Below are 19,123 nucleotides of genomic sequence, written 5' to 3'. Positions count from 1 at the left end.
GGGCCCGGCTGCCGCCGCCGCCGCGTCCCCGTCCCTGTGTCCCCGTCTGTCCCGTCCCCGTCCCCCCCCCCCCGCCCCGTCCCCGCACCTCACGGTGGAGGGCAACCAAAATACACTGCCACCAAACCCAACCAAATAAATAATAACAATAATAATAATAATAAGAGCGGGGAGAGAACAGAGGGAGCGAGCGGGAGGGAGGGAGGGAGAAGCGAACCAACTCCGAGACTCCCATAAAGAGAGGCACACACGGAGCTAGCGCCCCGGTGCCGATGCGTGGGGGAAACAATAAGTACTCGAAGTTACCTGCCCTGCCGTAGAAGAAGGAGGGTTTGTTGGTTCTCTCGCAGACATCTGCAGACCGGTGCTTTTTTGGAAGAGGTTTTTTTTTTTTTTCCCCCCTCTCTCTCCTCTCTCTCTCTCTTTACAAACCACAAACGGATGTGAGGCAGGGAAGGTGTTTCTTTGACTACTGAAGTCAGGCACCTCTTTTTTATTCTTCTCAGTCTTGTTGTGTGTCCCCCCCCTCCCCTCACACACACACACACACACACTCACACACACTCACCCCCCCCTTTTTTTTTTTCACCAACATTAACGACAAAAAGAGAAGGAAAGGAGTTTGCTTGATGTTTTAGTGAAATGGACGTAAGATTTTATTCACCACCTCCTCAGCCTGCAGCCGCTCCTGATACGCCTTGTTTGGGACCTTCCCCCTGCCTGGACCCCTACTATTGCAACAAGGTGACTCGTGTTTTGTGTCGTCCGAGGTGTTTTATCTGTGCTGTCGATTGTGCTGTTGTCGCGGCGCGTTGCATGAGCGGGCGCTGCGCTTTGGCGAGCCGCGCACCAAGTTCACCGGCGAGGCAGAGGGCAGCGGCACTTGACGGGGTTTGGGGAGCGCAGTGCCGCCCGCCGCGGAGAGGTGCCGCCGGGACACACACCGGCTCCCCTGCAGGCACCCCCAAATTAAAACCCCGGAGTAGTTTGGGGGCGGGCGGCTGGAGGGGGGTGGGAGGTGGGGTGGGGGAGGCATTTTCCATAACATCGTCCCTTTCGGAGGAACAACGTGGACAAGGATGTCGATGCGGAGGACTTGAATTTCCAGGGCTCCTGTTAATCGGAAAGATCGCGCCCACCACAAACCGGCAGAAACTCTGCCCCGCCGCGTACCCTGCAGTTCATGTGTCAAAGCGGTACTTGGCGGTGCCGGGAGCACGTTTGTGTGTGTGTGTGTGTGTGTGTGTGTGTGACCTGCGTGTGTGTATGTGTATATATATATATATATATATATACACACACACACACACACGGACACATACGCACACATCTCTGTATATGCACAATAAGGGTGTATGAGGGTGACGAGTCGGTTCAGAACAGGGGCTCGACTTTGTCCCGGCTGTGCAACTAACTGCCTTACCGGTTTCTCTGCAACTTGATTAAACCGCTGCAAACAGGGCCAGTACCTGAGGAGAGCTAAGTGGTGGGTCCCCGAGCCCCGGGGAAGGAGGAACTGCAGAGGCGGCTCGCTCTAGCCCAAGTCCTGCGTTTGGTGACGAGAGTTTGGTGCCGCGATCCCGGAGCACTTTGCGTTACTTTTGCTGCCCAGGAAGGGGGCTGGGGCTCGTTCCCGCATTGTTTCTGCCTCCCCGGCCTGAGCCAGCTGGTGCTTTATGCATGAGCTGCACTTTCTCTGCTGTTACGGAATGGGCTTCGCACACGAATAAAGCGCAGGCCGTAGGAAATCGCCAGGAAGTGCGAGCTGCCCAGAGCGCTTCTCGAGCGCACCCCCGCCACGGGGAGACGGCTGCGAGCGAGCGCTGCCCGGGCGCGGGGTTCAAACCCGGGCGCTCGTTCAGCAACCTGCCGCGGGAGGCCGTGGCAGGCTGCAGCAGATGTTTTCGGCAGCGGAACCTCCGCCGGGCGCAGGGCCGGCCGCCGGTGCGGAGGGTGGCGGCGGGGCCGCGGCGGGGCGCGGAGGCCGGCCGGGCCCGGGGGCCGGCGGGGCGCGGTGGCGGGGCGCTGCCGCGGAGGGGCGGCCGCGGGGGGCGAGCCGCCCCGGCCCGCCGCGGCCAGCCCGGTTCCGCGCTCGGCTATTGTCATGCCGGTCTCACGTGTCAGGGAGATGTTCAGAGCCGTCTCTTTCTTTCACTGCGGGCAGCTGCCTCGGTGCAGAGATAAACAGCAAAATAGCGTGTGTCTGTGCTGGAGCGCGGAGGCTGCAGCGCCGGGGTGAAGCCCTCTCAGTTTTCAGGAAAGATTTCCCACATGGTCTCATCTACCAATCACAACAGCAAGGACCAAATTCATCCTGGCTGCATTTCACATATACTCAATGGAGTTATAGAATTCAGGGATAAATCTGGCCCTTTGTGGTGGATGCCTAAGGATATTTCGAGAGAGATCCCAGAGGTATGACTGTTAGCCGTGTTTTCAGTAACTGTATTTCGCAGCATCTGGCAAACCTGCCCTATAGATCGGAAGTTTGTGCCAGGAGTGAACTTTGTTCGGCAGGAAGAGTCCAGATGTGTCGGAGCCTGTATGTGTGCTTTAATTTTTTTGTAAGCGCTCTGAGCAATCATGAGGCTACTGCTACCTTTGATCTGTGGCTTGCCGTTATTTTCTCTCTTGTCTGTTTTTGTAAATTGTAACCGTAAAGTGTTGCCAAGTGAGAAGCTTGGGCTAATGCTAATGACATAAGCACCAAAGTGTCTGAAGACCCATTTGGCAATGAAACCGGACAAACGTTATTAAACCTATCAGTGATTGAAAGCTTCAAAAAGAAGGTAATGACTTGAATACACATTTCACTCATCATTCTTGAGATAGTGGGCCAGATTTAATTTAAAAGTTAAATGCTTTGGAAAATCAGGAATTACTTTAATATATTAAATCATTTTCCAATTAAGTTCCTTAAATAATTTTTGGTGGGTTGCACTGCAAATCGAATAAATTAATTTAGAAAGTCGTTTTCAGAATTTCTTTACTAGCTGGTTAAAGCTTCTTTTAAGTCATGCCATGTATGAGGGAGCAAACTGTTCTTTTTAAATGCAAATGAGACACTCATTCTGTAGACAAGTTGCAACTCTTCTCTTTCACTTTGCCTGAACTGATAATGTGCTTAAAAGTGCACAGTCATAAGACATATGTTTTATGCTTGGAAAAGACTTACCAGGAATGTTTCAGTATAAGATACCAAGTATAGGACAAAAGTCTTTTTCAGATGTCTTTGCCACTGACCACTGATTACATTAAATGGACAGAGTAGGTTTGCCAGGCCCCTTGGAGGCGTGCATTTACTGAACATTTCATTTTTCACCCCCTTCACTCTCTCCCTTCACCCAGCATGATTAACATTACTGTGAAAACTTATCTGACTTGTTCTAAACATGTCATCATGTTACAGTATTGCTCTGTCACTCATTTTCATGCTGTGTGTACTTAGGGAGTTTGAAGGGCGGGAGGCCTGCAGACTTTTGTGTTCAGTAAGTTTGGTTGAGTGTTTGCTCTTGATCTCTCCCAGGAAAAACTCCCAGGCTGGAGTGTGGTGGATCCGTGTTCTGGGTTGGAATGGTGGTCTTGATTAGGTCTTTACCTGCAAAACTCATTCAGAACTGGACCTTGTTTTTTTGTAAAGTTAGTTAAAACTTGCTTTGGACACTTACTGGTGGATTTGGCCCTTGTTTTCATATCTGGGTTTCAGTTTTTGGTTTGGGGTTTTGGTTGGGGTTTTTTTGACAAATATGGCAGACTTTGATTCTTCACATTTTAAGTCTGCTTGAGCGGCTGGTAATTTACAAAGTATTCCACAAACACTTATGCTTTTAAGTTTTCTAATTATTCTGTAAGCGCTAGCTTTTTTGCTGATCACATGATTTTTTGTAGCATATGAGTGAGTTCTCGGGCACATGCATGGGAGGTATTGACAGTGCGTTTTTCTGTAGCCAAAGGAAAATGCAATAATGTAGATTCAAACAGTTGCCTCTTATCTTACAATTTCCAGTTGGCAGGCTTTGTTTCAGAAGACTGCTTAGATCTTTATTTTATAAACCTAAAATAGCATTCTAAGCATCTTAGTCTAATATTTCTCTATCTGCTGTGAAAGCTCATTATACTCTGCATATATTGTTATCCAGGCTTTTCCTTGTTTCTCTCACATTGCCCATGGAGAGAGAAAAGTGAAAGAACAATGCAAACAATGTTGGTTATGACAACTGTGTGAGGTATCTCTTATACAAACAGACAGAATGGACGGTATGCTGCGGTATATAGGTCAGCCTTTGAAATAACATAGTGGAGCTCTTACGCCGGACAGACAGATTTAGAGTTGGGGTTGTACTGTTTGCCTCTTGAAACTTGAAGCATAATCGCATTTCAGACATTTACAGGGTAATACAAGTAGTCTGTTCAGTTGAAGTTTATTTTAAGAAACACTACATTCCTTAATTGAGTTGAATGCTACAAAAGAAATACCTTTGATAATCCGAGTGTCTTAATTTGATAGAAGAATATGGTCAGGGATTTCAAGCTGCTTGAAGAATTCAGATGATAAGTTTGAATGTTTATGTAGAGAGCAATAAACAACATCCTAGTGGCTTTCCGTATGGAAGTGTCACCTCCAAAGACCACTTTGATCAGTACTGTAAGAAGGATTGGTATATTTTCATACTTGTAACTTTACAGTGTTTTCAGATATCTGCTCACATAAAGTGCACTTACATAATTATAGTTTGACACAGCTAATGACAGGGACGCTGACCCCTGCCAACAGTAGGGAGAAAATAATGGTCTTTACTGCTCCCACTGGTTACCCTTGCAGAATTATGCACTAGATTCTTCTGTGATTTGCTACCTGGTTCAAAAATACAGGAGCCTACAACTCATCTTTCTTGTATTCACTGGTAGTTGTCAGAGCAGTGGAAAAATACAGCCAGACAGCAGAGGTAGAATGATAAGACTGTAGTTGTTTTTAAAAAGAGGAATAAAGAGGAAAGAAGGGAGAGGGAAGCAAGCCCCTTAAAAATGAAAAAAGCAGAGTGACATTGGGTAGAAGTGGATAAGGAGATACAATACGGTGCTTTGTAAGCAGGTAACAATCCCGCTCGTAATCAGAATTCCACAGAGCAAAAGTGCATATATTTATACACAGCGTTTAGAATCATTTATTGTGTAAACTTAATTCCACCACAGAGATTACTCTAAGTAAAATGTTCCATGGCTGTTTACAAAGTGTACATTATTTCCAATGGCTTGCTTCTATCCAGTCTCTATCTGAAACTCAGAATTGTGGCAACCCAGTGCTCTGAAGAACAGTCCTAAAGCTGGAATGCTGTGTTAGTGTTTTGACAGCAGTTTACATTATGCTCATCTAATAGATCACCATTTGTTTATTCTGGGCATGCTATTTTTTTTTTTTTCCTTAGATAACTACTTTCTCCCCTACTGCATTAGAATCATACCTGAAATTTGTTGCTGCCTCTTAAAGGGAAGATTAAAGAGTTGCATTAGTGCTGACTGTTGATTTTTAAGTGTTAAGTGTTTTAGTTAGTTTCAAAAGTGCCACATAGGAAGAAGGGAAATGGACTTCTCTTTCTTGGGTTACTAGGACCTTAGAATATAGTCTCAGAGCTGTGGGCAAGCCTAAAGTGTGCCTCCTTAAATTCCAGTGTTTCAGAAAAGAAGTGGTCCCAATTTTAGTGGAATATAGAAAATTATTTATGTATGTGCTTTTGAGAAATCTTTCTCAAAGATCTCTATAAACCAAAGCATCCACAGTCATTCTTTTCTTTTTTTCTTTCTGCCAAACATCAGTACCTTGAGAGAAATTATGTTTTATTCTCTTACCAGAATGATGTATTTCATTTCTAGGGCATTACCCTCCACCAGCCTATCATGAGGTCTTCTGAAAAAAAGCGAAAACTGTAAACTATTAAGAATGCTGAATTAGCTACACTAACACTACAGTGCATGCAGTACCTTTGGTGTTTACATTAAACCAAAGAGCAGCTGGATCTGCATTTAAGGACTTAAGGAGCTGACACTGGGGAGGACTGGGCAGTCCTAACTCCTGTTGAATTCGGTGTGTGTTGGGAACGATCACACTTTACCAGGAAGAGCTGAGCACCCTCCTGTCCTTAGATTCCTATCTTAGCAGGACTTTCTCATCTTGCTAACACTGTACAGAAACATTGGAAAACTGACTATGTTTAAAACACGCCTTTATATTAAGCAGAGAAGTGTCCTAATCATGGTAGGATTTAGATCAAAATTCTTGGATATTTAAATCCTGTATTGATGGCAGATATAACAAAGCTTAGATGGTGGAAATAAAAAGCTTCCTCTGACTGCTCTCTCAGCACGGCTCAAGAGTGACATGAAAGTACCACTTCGCATGGTGAGAGGGTAGTCCCTGGATCAATGCAGACCTTGGCTTCTGGAACTGACAGCAGTGGTGATTAGTGGCAGCTTTGTTTATCTTTTTGAAGTGGACACATGCTCTGTGGATGTCTAGCATGGGCTGCATACACTATAATACTTATTTTAAATATAGCCTAACCAAATTTAAATGTTCCGTTGTTGCAGTTGGACTAGATGATCGTTGTAGGTCCCTTCCAACTGAAATATTATTCTATTCTATTCTATTCTATTCTACTGGTTTAGTTACGCAACTAGGTACCAAGTTTTTTTGCCCAGGGAGTGATTTCTCATTAAAAATGACGAGTTGTTAACTGTTCCAAAACATGGTTTATAGTGGAAGCACCAAATGACTGTTAATTATAGCAGTGCTTCCAAAATACTTTCAGACATGGAATTCACATCAACCTGAATGAGATTTTCTTGGTCATAATGTTTTTCCCTACAGCATTCAGTTGGAAAATGGCAACATTTCATTATTCTATGGTTAGGTACAGATTATGTAGTGTTAGCAGCAGCAATAAACAGCACCCTTCCACAGCAGCAAGTGTACAGAAGAAAATCTCATCTCCGCTTCCACTGGAATATCTGCATTTTATGTTCATCGATTGTGATCAGTTTTAGGTTAGTAAGTCAGAGCATCAAATAAAATGTTTAACTCTTGACTTAGATCTTCAAAGTTAAAATCATTTTTCAGCAGAGATCTTGGTGCAACCAACATTTGTAATGTCTATGGTTTTCTTTTGCTTCTTATGTTTGCAATAAGTAGTTTATTTTTAGCATTTGAATTTCATATGGCTCTACTAATATTTATATCTTAACTTTCAATTGCACATATGCTAACACTGTTCCTGAACTGTTCATTTAGTATTTCTCACTGGGCTCCTATTTGATCTGCTATAGAACCTTGTAGTATGGTTTTCTCCCAAAAAACATGCTGCTTTCTAAGTTGCAAAACATACTTGAATTACATGAGCATCTGACAAAACCAGGTTAGTGGAAATGTCAGAATGTTTTAGCATTCACATTCTTGACTGTTAAACTGCTCTCTACCAATCAAAAGTGGCACGAGTGGCTTTTTTTCAAAGGTACTGCTGGCTAAGCATGGAAATTGAGCTGCTGTGGTAGTACTTTTGTCTCCTCCTATTGTTGTTGATGATTATATGGTCTTAAAGGTTAAATGGAAGTTACTGTAGCTGTTATGTATTTCTGTTATAATAAGGAAATCTGCAGTGAACTCCAGTTACTTATTCTATCTGCAAGAAGAAATCAGAACTCTGAAATCAGACAGTGATAACCTGTACTTACAGAAATGGGTCAGTAAAGGGAGTATGAAGTCTGCAATGTGAAACAAAAGATTTATCCAGACAGTTCCTGCCAGAAAAGTGAGAATATTATGTACACATATCAATTCCTACTGTATCAATGCTGCTCTATGCATATATACACGTATGTTTCTGCTTCATTATATATTGCTTACTTTGAAGAAAGTGAACTTACTCTGAGAATCTGTCATTTCTATCCTGTAATATAAGTAGCTGGCTTCGAAGCCATATTCTGGTCACAGTTGCCAAAACTGTGTAAGTTTGTATTCATAAATAAGAGAAAACATTTGTTTCTTATACGATCATCGTGTTTGCATCAACCTGAAATAATAATAAATAGTAAAAGGAATAATAATGGTGAAAAGGGATGATAACCATTCAAAAAAGTATAATTTATCATTTGGCAGATATAGTTGTGAACATTAGTCATAGAAACCTGCAGATAGCAGAGGCTTAATATCAAAGCTAATGATTTTTTTTTTTATGTTAATGACATTCTGCTAGGGCATAAAAGACTGCTCATAATGGACTTTCAGTGCTGTGTTCAGTTGCGAAGGCTAATGGGATAATCTTACCCAAAATTAGCCTTTTTGAAGTAAATCATGGTGTTATTTTTTCAAGTTAACTCTTGAAAATGTATTGGCAAACTGATTTTTTAAGAACTGCTTGTAATCTTCATAGGAAAATATAAGGCAAGGTTTTTTTCTTCATTAGAAGTTTTCTTAATTGTGTTGGAATTGTCTGTTTATGTTTTTTTACAGTTCTGAAGAATAATATTCATGATGTGGAAGTCATTCTCTTCAGTGGTTTTAATATAGTGCAGTAAGTTTTTGTGAGGCACAGTTGTTTTTGCAGGTTGAACAAAGGAAGAAAAAATTTTTTAGTGGCCTAGCCAGTAATTCGCTAAATGGTAGTGAAACTCTGAGTTTTGCATTGAGAAGTTTTTAAAATCATGTTTACAATTAGTTATAACCAACATTATATTTCAATAAGAGATAATTTGCCTACTAAAGTTCACATAATGTGCTAATCATGTCTAGTGGTTAATAAAGGCCTCCTATCTCACTCCCCTGATGGCTATAAAAGGCTATTATGTTCATGGCAGCAGTTCAGGTACAGCTGCTGTGTGTTAATAATGCATCATTGTCCCACTAATAAACACAGCAAAGGTCAGCAACCCTGAGCACCTAAAACACCTATTCTCTTTCCAAAATATTTATTAACACCTTAATGGCATATCTATTCATTTCAGTTAGGATTATATCAGTTAATGATCCTCATGGAATCCTGTGTGTTCAGGTTTTGCAACCTACATGCTGTTGTGGGCTGTTGCACTCATCTTTCCTCCCAAACATTTCTTTTTCATCGCCACTATGTCTTGTTTCTTTAATTTAAGATTAGCATTCCATGGTTACTTACTTTGTTACTTAGTTTGGCAATTTTCATTTTTTTCCTCAGCTAATTTAAGATTATATTTAGAGGCTGAATTTTTATTAGTTAAGACACTTTATAGAAATTGTAAGTATGTGCTAAAAAAACTAAGTGATTGTGAAACACACATTCACACATGCATACACAGAGATGCATGTATACATGTGTGTATACATGTGCACTACTTCCTCTAGGTTCCATACGTAATTTTATACTAGTGACTTATTTTTTCCATTTTAGCATAGATTGCTGTATTCATAAAGGTTTTTTAAAATGCATTTTCTACAGACAAAGAACATACCCACATGGGATTTCCATTTTGCCAGGGAAACATGCAAATCAATAGGCCAGCACTTATCTGCATTAAAATTAGGTATACTGTAATTTATGGGCACAGTAATATTGCATTTGTCTTGCATAGCCTCAGATATTCTTTAAGGTAGCCTGGCTATGTGTCCTTGGAGGAAAGCAAAAGTGTTAATTGAACAAAATCTCGTTCTCTCATCTTGTAGTATTGCCTTTTGTTTTCTCTTACTCATTTTGAAAACCTGATGGGTTTTTTGTGCTGTGTGATTTACAAACAAATGTTCAGAGGGCAGAAAAATACCACTACACTTCCATCAAGAGAAATGAAACAGCTTAACTAGCTGAAGGGTTTCTATCTGGTGTAGCACATAGCTTCAATGACACATTTGTCATGCTTTAAATATATAATACATACAATAAAATATGTACAGGCACAGTTGTGATATATGTAGTGTCTGGCTCCATTGCTATTGTTTGTAGTCTCTACGGTTGTCATACGTTGTTCTTTGCACATCATACCCTTACAGCAGAATTTGACACAATTTCTAGCTTTCAGTCCTGCACCATTTTCATTGCACAATATACATGAGTTTGACAGGGTGTGTTGAGGACAACTCTGGCAAGCAATTGATATTTTGAAGTGGCAAGCGTTTCAGCAGCTGCCTGCTTGTGAAAAAGGAATGATAAGATATACTGTATTGTTAGTTTCAGGCAAAGCATTAAGGTTTAAGCTCTGTAAAAATGTACACATTATTCGTCAGTGGTGAAGCAAGCCTTTTATGTTTTTTAGAGCTTAGCTCTCTGGCTGATGTGAACTAGAATGACATTGGTTTAATGGTCAGTAAATGAATAGGAGTACTTTGAATTTGAACCGCTGCCAATTTTGCACCGACAAAGAGACTGACAAAAGAAAGATTTTATGTGAAAGCAAAGCACAAGCAATGTTTGGGGAGGTGGGGAGGTGGGTAGAGGAACCCAACAGAAATATTCTCCAATGCAGCCTTGTAATGATACTAAAATTGTTAAAACACATCTATTTTACATGGCTCATCGGCTACAAACCTAAGCTGTTTCATCTAATGTTCTTTAAAACCTGTTGTATACACATAGTCTTTCAGAATATATTCATATGGAATTTACAGTGTGTTTTTCTAAATACCACACTGTGCCCTGAAGGCCTGTTGGCAGAACATCAGAGTTGTCCACTGCTGGAGTTCCCAAGTCTCTCTCTGTCTGGTAGTGGGAAATTGTAGTTTAATCAGTTATGGCACTTTCAGTGTGTAACATTCATTAGTAAGGCAATTTGTCATGACTGTTAATAGTCAGGATGCATCTGCTCTGTCTTCAGTTACGGAGCGTGATAAGCAAGAGGGCAAATATTTCAATATCTAATAATATTAGCATGTTGGAAAACTGTAGTTCAAGGTTAGTGCTCAAAACACAAACAGCAGATTAATAATGACCTATTTATTTTTACTGGTTTTACCTTTACAGATTTGATTTTGAAGTACCCTAATGCTCTTACGAGTTGTGCATTATCTAACTGGGTATTAGAAAGTAAATGTTAGCATCTTCAGTGTTTATCAAAGACTCTCCTCTGTTGTCATAAATTCAAAGTTAGTATATTTTCAGAGTTGCAAATACTTATAATTAAGCCACATCATTTTCCAGTCTGTCAGTAATAAATTGTTCACAATATCATTTTTGGCAGTAGCAGACCTTTTACGGTGTTAGTTTTGTGGCTGGGAAGCTTATATGGTTATAAAAGATATTCAGTGTCTACCAAATAGACAACATGCAATTAGAATAATGTTCTCTTGCTAAAAACTGGCTTGTGATCATTGTTCATTGTTCTAAATATGAAAGGTTAAATTGTTTCCTACAGTCAAGAAAGGTTAGAGGTTTTTTTCACATACATCTGATAACCCTCATGTATTACATAATATGATAGCTTCACACACAATAGCTTTGTGACACATTTTAATTTTTAATGAAAAGCCCCCCAAATTTTAACATAATGATTTCTTTAGAAACTGAGCCCAATCTTGGTAAAATCCGTTCTTGCTAGTAACAAAAGCTGTTACTGTTTAAGTTCCTGTTCAGCAGTTAGTTGGTACGCTTCACTGGATGTTGTCAAAAAGGCTTTTCTCTTGATTGACAACCCCATAGGAATGTGAATGGAGATTTTAATTGCGTATCATGTGTGCATATCAGAGTGAGTAGATTCACCGGACTCTGCTTAGCTCCATATCTCTACAGGTCAGCCATGCCAAAACACTTCTTTTTTTTAATAAACAATTGATATATTTTCCAAAGAGAGAGAGAAAGGGCATGCAAGTGAAGAATGGACTGTAAAGCAAAAGGTTCCTGTGAATTTTGGAAGAAAAATGTGTGCAATAAGTTTTCAGAATGTTTTAACACAATTAAGAGGTATTTTGATGATGTAAATTCATTTCAAGTCTAAGTTGGCCAAAGACTGCTAGAATATATTTTTCTTCTGGCATTTGCTAGCAGCAGTGTGTTTATCTTTCTACTTTTTTTCCAAGAGTACTTTGAACAAAATCAGTCAAATAAAAAAAAAAAGTAAAGTGAGTGGAAAAATTTACTGAGGCAGGCTGCCCTTGCGTCTTGCACCTTTATAGAAGACATGGGGAAATCGTGGGGGTTTCTTCGTATGTGTGGGAGCTAGCGGGCTTTCTCATTCATTCTGGATTTGATCCACACTCTTTGGGCAACACTGTTACTTTAGGGGGAGATTTACCTCAATAAGGACTGACAGAGACCTCAGTTTTGAGTCTGATAATAAAACTGAGTTTTGGTATCAATTGTAATGCCACTTAAATATTTTTTTTTTTCTTAAGAACAGTAAATGATACATCGCTGCAAAATGACACTGATAAATAGACCCCAAAATTTTCCATAGCCAGGAACATTGCAGGTGAAAATGACAAAGCCAAAGGTTCGTTATTATGAATAGTAATTAGATTTTGATGTCTCAAATTAGATTCCAGGTTTCATTTTACATCAGAAACCACAACATTGACTGTATTTTTTTTTAAAGCTCATGAAGCATTGGCAACTGAAAGCACAGCTACAACGCAGTTGTGGGGAACTTTTAGCTGAGTTAGTGGTTTTTGTCTGTACAGGGACATTGAAATCTAAAGGGGAATGACAGTTGCATTTTTCCGTGAGGACCCCTGGGAAGGAATTGTTACTTAGTCAAAAAGTTTCTTTCCTAGTTATCAGTGCTCTCGGATGAAAAGCAAATTGACTGCCTTTTGCCCTTTTACTCTTTGTGTAGGGCTAACTTGCACTTTCAGTTTATATTTGTGTGAAGTGTGGGAATGGAGGGTGCCAACCACTTGTTGAATCTTAAGGCTACAACAGCAACGAACATCACCTTGTCTGACAACATGCTGTTTAACTTTGGCACCTGTACAGAGCCTATTCACTCCTGTGCTGGACTAACGTGCATCTCGCCTAATTATGTCTTGAACATCAGTAAACCCTCAGTAGTGCTTAAAAACTATGAATACCTTAAGAAAGCCAAGACTTTGCTTTATTTCTAATGAAGCGAAGCCCTTCTGACGTAATATATGACATCAGTGAATGGTTGGATCTAATAGGAACTGACACTTCCAGGGATTTTCAGGATTTCTGAGTAGAAAATAGAGGGAAATGGGAAATGGCAAAGATAGTAATCTGAAAGTACAACTCCCTCTGTACAGTGTGCATTCAAGTCCTATGAGCAAATGCATCAATGAGGAGCCATAGCTTTCTGGACACCCAAAGGTGCTTGTGTTTAGATTTGTTTGGGCTCACATCTGTGCAAGTTTCAGACCTTTGGTGCTTCCACTTCTGATAAAACTTTTTTTTTGAGAGAGAATTTCTAAAATTATTCCTGGTTTGGGGAGCTTTCCATTATAGGTACCATGTCCACAAGGCTCCCAAAGCCAGAAAAAATTGTAGACTTTGGAAGTCAAAACCTAAAAGAAATGAAGAATTTTTAAATGTTTTTTTCATTGTTGAGGAAAGAAAATATTTCAGTTGTGCAACATGGTAAAGCTTGTAACTAAGGTTTTGATAAAAATGAGAGCAGACTCTGAAGCTGTAATTTTGCATTAACACCAGGGCCATTTTTGTAAATCACCATAGTAGCTCTTGTTACAGTGTTGAGAATATTACAACGTTGCTGTCATGAGGACTTTATTTCTTCAGGACTTTGTTAGGTTATGAAGTCAAACACTGGGAAACAAAGGCTGGGAATGCCAGATTTAAGGATGTCTTGATTTTGCTCTTTAGTAAGTTACCATTGGCAGGAGCTGATGGAGTCAAACAGCAGATGTGGAATAAGTGATCACGCCATTGCAACTTTATCATTAATGCAGTTACAAATGGCACCTGAGTTAGACTTTCAGGCAGCCTTAAATATGACATTTTCCACATTTTGGCATCTTCACTTTGTAACCCAAACAACATTCTTTCAAAAATGTCTTCTTTGTGTGTGTTACTGATTCATTGAATTGTATCCATGACATTCATTACTATTGTCTATCAGGAGTGTCTATGGCTCTTCAATATTGCTGCACAGATTTTTCTGCTGCAGAGTTAACTCTTGTAGCAGCAGGGAGAGTTTTGTCATGGTGAATGAGGGGAGGATCAAGTGTTGCTGTGTCTGGGAAAATCTTCATCTCTCTCTTACCAATCCTTTCCTTCTGTGGATACCTTGACACAGGCTGCCATGAGGCATGCTTACATTCTAATGATTGGGTTCCAACATGAGAATACTTGTGTTATTTTTTTGTCATGATGCCCACATTTTGGGCTGAGGAGCTCAAGTGGAAGTTAAGGCTTTAGTAATTTTAACAGTTTACCTCTGAACAAAAGGCATTTTTCTATCTCAGTATCTTTTCTTCTGCTGAATTCGAAAGGTGTGCTGCAAATAATGGAGCTGGTTGAGTTTCCTTAAGGTTAAAAATACCACTTGAACTCCAAATACAGGTATTGTGACCAAAATTACAGTAATATGTACTATAGATAAGCCTGCAATTGTGAGATAAGATAAACTGTATTATATGTATCTTTATATCTTTATTATCATATATAGATACTATGCGTATAGAAGTAATTAAAGTAGGATATGCTAAATGCACATTTCATACTAAGCTCTCTAAATGTGTATAAATTATTTTAGTTCTAGTAAAAACTGAGGATTTACTGTACAAATCCTTAGAGTTTGTCCTATAATATTTTTCTTTGGACCTACAAGGGAGCTCATGTATGTAATAATGAAAGCTCAGAGAAGAAATATTTTTGAAATGGAAAAATATATTATTCAGCTGAATCCATTGCCCTTTTAAGAGTGCTCTGATTCCAGAGGACTTTCTCAAACAGAACATTACAGTGGAAATACTAAAGCAGCATTCTGTAACTGAGCTTTGGTTTTAGTCGCTCTTTTCAGAAATTCAAAATGTAAATGTTAATATTTACTGCAGAATAAAATAGGTAAAGTTCTGAATTTAGAAGTTTTTTGTTGGAGGAGAAGACTTCAGACTTTCTAGGAACAAGTTAATTACAACAGCCAGCCGTTAACCTGCTGCTTTCTACATGGTTGCCTGGGTTTCTAGCAATGTTAGAAGCTCTCTGCTTATATTAGAGTTGTAAGCATATTCTGAAACAATGGGGCACAGTGATGTACCAGACCTGGAGGTTAATTTTCTGCCATTCACTCATCAGAATCTTCCCTTATTCTTACTACTGAGCTTGCAATGGACCCATACAAAGCTGAAAATAACAGTATGGGAACGCATATTTCCCTGTTTATGCGGAGTTACAAATAGAAGAGTATCATAATCATCAGGTCTTGTTATCCTGGGTAAAGATGAAACATGGTTATGAGGGAACGTGGGCTTTCCATCCACTCTGGTAGCTGCATGTTGTTCAGTCAAGCACGGGAGAGGAGAGTAGGGAAAGGAGGCACCGAGTGTTTAAGGAACTCATCTAAGGAAAAGAGCTGGGGCCGTGGTCTCTCAGCGCTGGTTTGAGCATGTATTTGCATTTTACCATCACTGAATGTTAGTCTCCTTTCTGCCAGGAGAGTCCTTTCACCCTGTATGTTTCAAATATTCTCCCTGTACAGATGCTGAGCTTTGAAAAGACAGATAAATTGCAACCTTACTCAGAGTACCAGTCACCTGGTGATTAGGAATTTGTGCTATAACAGAAGAAAACATGAAGTTAACCTGTAGAAAATAGATTTTCTGACTGGTCTTGGACAAAGCTGGACATCATTTCCACCAGCATGGACACTTAAGCTATCTGCAGGGAAAAGCTGACCAGCTCACTAGGCAAGAAGGGACACCACTGGAGGGTCCTGAAGTCCCTGTACTGTCAGTGGAGAAGGGAGGTGTGGGGTGTGCCCCAGGCAGACTAACTTTAACCCTTAGTTCTTTGGAGTGATTCAGAAATCTCTGGTTCAAAGACCTTGTGTGACAACATGCCTGTTTTAAGGAAAACAGCCAAATTCAGATTTACATGACAGCAGAGCTATTACGATTAGGACTGATCAAGTGAAGTAGTACTGGATGATGTTAAAAGTTCCATGAATGTGCATTTACAGAAGTCTTTATGGTGCATTATGTTGCTCTTTCTGTGGACTTGCATGACTCCAGGCAACGTTTGCTGGCTCATGGAACAAACTCCCTGAACTGCAGGGGCTTCTCTGAGAAGTGCTTTCTGTCTTCAGTCCATGAAATGTCATGTTAGCTATTCCATTGCTGCCTTCATCTGCTACTTTCCTCGCTCATATTCCATAGAAGTCCTGACATCCTGCAACAGAGGCTGTGTCTTCAGCAGCTGATTTACCATCTCCTGCCAGGAAGTTTCTTTTAAGAAGGTAGAGTCCAAAAATATGAGGAAATCCTTTTGTGATCATTACATTGATGAGGTCACATAAGAGAAATGGGGAAAAGTAGTCTCTCCAAAAATAGATCCTGGTGAGAGAAGGAGTAGTCTCCAGCAATGGAGGGAGAGGTCCTTCAACACAAACTTAATTGTAGAGGTCTAGAGAAACACTATGAGATGCTATGCCATCTCGTGTCCCATTCCCCACCTTCCCTTCCCGTCACTGATAAAATCACTCTTCTCCACATCCCAATTTCTTATCTCTTAACTTGGATGAGAACCTTGTTCTTCCTCAACAACAGATCTTATTTCAGCCCTTATCTGGTGGTTCAATAACTTATGCCTGTAGCTCTTAAAAAAAAAGAAAAAGAAGTCGACAAGTTTGGAGTACAAGGAGTGAACCACTCAGTTATGTGAGTTCTTTTTCCTTTAGGGCCACTCCACAGTACTCTGTAAAAATAATTTTACTATTTGTGTTTTGGTTTTTCCCCTTCTTTGCCTTTACAAAACAGTACAGTTGACTGTGCAACTGAGAAGCTGGCAAATGAATTCTGCTGCATAGAAATAGTTTAAAAAAAATTACCTTAAGGTTATTAACCACACCAGTGCTGCAGTAATGAAAGGACTTGCTTATACCCACAAAAATAGGCAAGAGAAAGGTCAGAATTAGAGCTGGGATTCCATACTTAGTTTGAAATTTCTAGTTATGGCAGCATATTTTGTATATAGGATTATTGCTCTTTGGCAAGCCCTGCTGTGTCTAAACACTTTTGGGTGGGCTAAGGATGAAGTTTCAGTTTAACTCGGAATTTTCTTGCTTTGTGGTTTTAGACTTCAGATTATAATAACATTTCATGAGCATCAATTTTTATGGTACAGTTCATTTGTAGAAGATGCTATTTTTACAACCCTAGTGATAATAGAAGTCTGTTGCATTAGATTTTAAAAGGTGAACTTCATTATGTTTGTCCTGACAAAGAGATGTATCATCTAGGATATAGAACTGTGACAAGCTGTTTGTGAAATAATTCAACAAATCTTCTATTTTCTTACCATTTTTTCCCATTTTCCTAAAAAGGAATGCAGCTATGAGCAAAACTTTACCCTCTCAGTGCTTTAGAATATAGACTGAAATACACTCCTGAATATCTTATTACATTCTGCATGCACCACTTGTATAGGACTGCCAATGTCTGTCACCAGTCCTGCCTTAATTCAGTCTCCTGTTCTTAGTATCTTGTGTTTAGACTCAGTGCAGCACAAGTACAAAGCCACTGTCTTTTTAGTGTTGAATTTTTAATATGTTTCAGCATTTGTAATGAAATCATTACAGTACTGAACAGAATTGGACTTTATTTTTTGCAGATACCACTGCATTTGAAAAAGGAACCATTCTTTCCTCCCTTGAAGAAGCATGTACAGTACACTGTGTACTCTGTTCTGTATGTATCTGTGTCTCCAAATTAGTTTGTATCACCTCTGTTATAAAACTCCTTTTCTTCCACCACTATTCTGAAATTGCCTTTCATACTCGGTGTAACCTATGAATTGGTCCTGTGAGTGAGTCATTGCAAGGTTGTTGTTCTTCCCTTATAACTACATCTAATATAAAATACTGTGCTCTATGTTATGCCCATCTTGTTCGGATGAAACAGTGTCTGCTGAGATGGAAAAGCAGAATGCAATATCAGAATACATTTAAATGCAATAACGTCTCTAGAATCTTTCTTTTTATGGTACAGATATAACAGCTCTCCTGCCCTTATCACTGCTTTGGCTTTTAGAGCCTCATGGTACCAAAGTATTTCAATAACAGGCTTGGCCTTGCAGCTCTTACCCTAGGAAAAATGCCACTGATGTCCAGAGGAGTTTTGCTTTCTTCAAGGACTGTGATTTGGCTTCAGGTCAGCTACATAACCCTATCTTAGGTACCCCTTTTTCTTATGAAAAGATTTACGTAAGCTTTATTGTTCTAGATATCCTGCACATTTCTTATATTAACAAAATGATACACCTGGGGCTAATTTTCAGGACTATTGCATTTTATACATACTGGCCCTAAAGAAACCTTACTGAGAACATTAAATTCATTTTCTATCGAGTGTTGTTTTTCCTATAAGTACATGTGCATTCCAAGGTCCATCAAACACAAAGATTTTAAAGTATTAAACTAGTATTAGTTGTCACAGTTACAAGATCACATTTTATCTGTCCCTCCTGCAGTTGCAAAACTGTGGCTGAGGTTCATTTGAGTTGCGGTTTCCTCAAACAATAATCAGTTAGTTTTACTTTTCCCTGTGTAGTGGATCAATCCAAAAGGTATTTCATTAGCAAGACAGAGGCACGTGTAAGCTGCAAATCTGGGTTAAGAGACAAATGCACAAATCCACTGATACCCTGGTGCTCTGCAATACTCCCTGCAAGATTCCCTGCAGCTCTTTTTCCAAGTAAGTAGGGATAAAGAGTGCTGGTAGTTGGAAGGTAACTTCAGTAGGTGAGGGAAGCTCATGCCAGGAAACTTGTTTTTGTTGTAAAACAATTGCATGTCTTTCCATCCACATGCTCTCACTTGGGGCTTTCAGAAACACGTGACTCACGCGAAGCTGTGATGCTCTCACAGTGTGGTCCAGGCTGCCGCCTGCATGGGACATCTCCATAGTTCCTTGAGGACCAGCTGTTACTACTTTGTAAAAATTTCCATGTTTCCTTTAAACCTCCATTTCAAATTCAAAATCCTCGCG

General features: G+C 40.1%; 1 protein-coding gene across 4 annotated transcripts in view; it reads left to right on the top strand.

Moving 5' to 3' along the window:
• Nucleotides 1–283: 283 nt before the first annotated feature.
• Nucleotides 284–19,123, top strand: part of TOX (thymocyte selection associated high mobility group box) — a 222,466-nt gene continuing 203,626 nt past the window's right edge. The window contains exon 1 of one of the 4 annotated variants that reach the window (XM_049820664.1): nt 284–744. In XM_049820664.1, the coding sequence (XP_049676621.1) occupies nt 643–744 (102 nt within the window). In that variant the 5' untranslated portion in view covers nt 284–642. Of the gene's footprint in view, nt 745–2,543; nt 2,790–19,123 lie in introns of those variants that run through there. The other 3 variants (XM_049820673.1, XM_049820646.1, XM_049820655.1) reach the window with 3 other exon arrangements.

The sequence above is a fragment of the Accipiter gentilis genome, chromosome 2 (assembly GCF_929443795.1).
Source record: "Accipiter gentilis chromosome 2, bAccGen1.1, whole genome shotgun sequence".
Taxonomy (NCBI): Eukaryota; Metazoa; Chordata; class Aves; order Accipitriformes; family Accipitridae; genus Astur; species Astur gentilis.
This window is presented reverse-complemented; position numbering and strand designations above follow the sequence as displayed.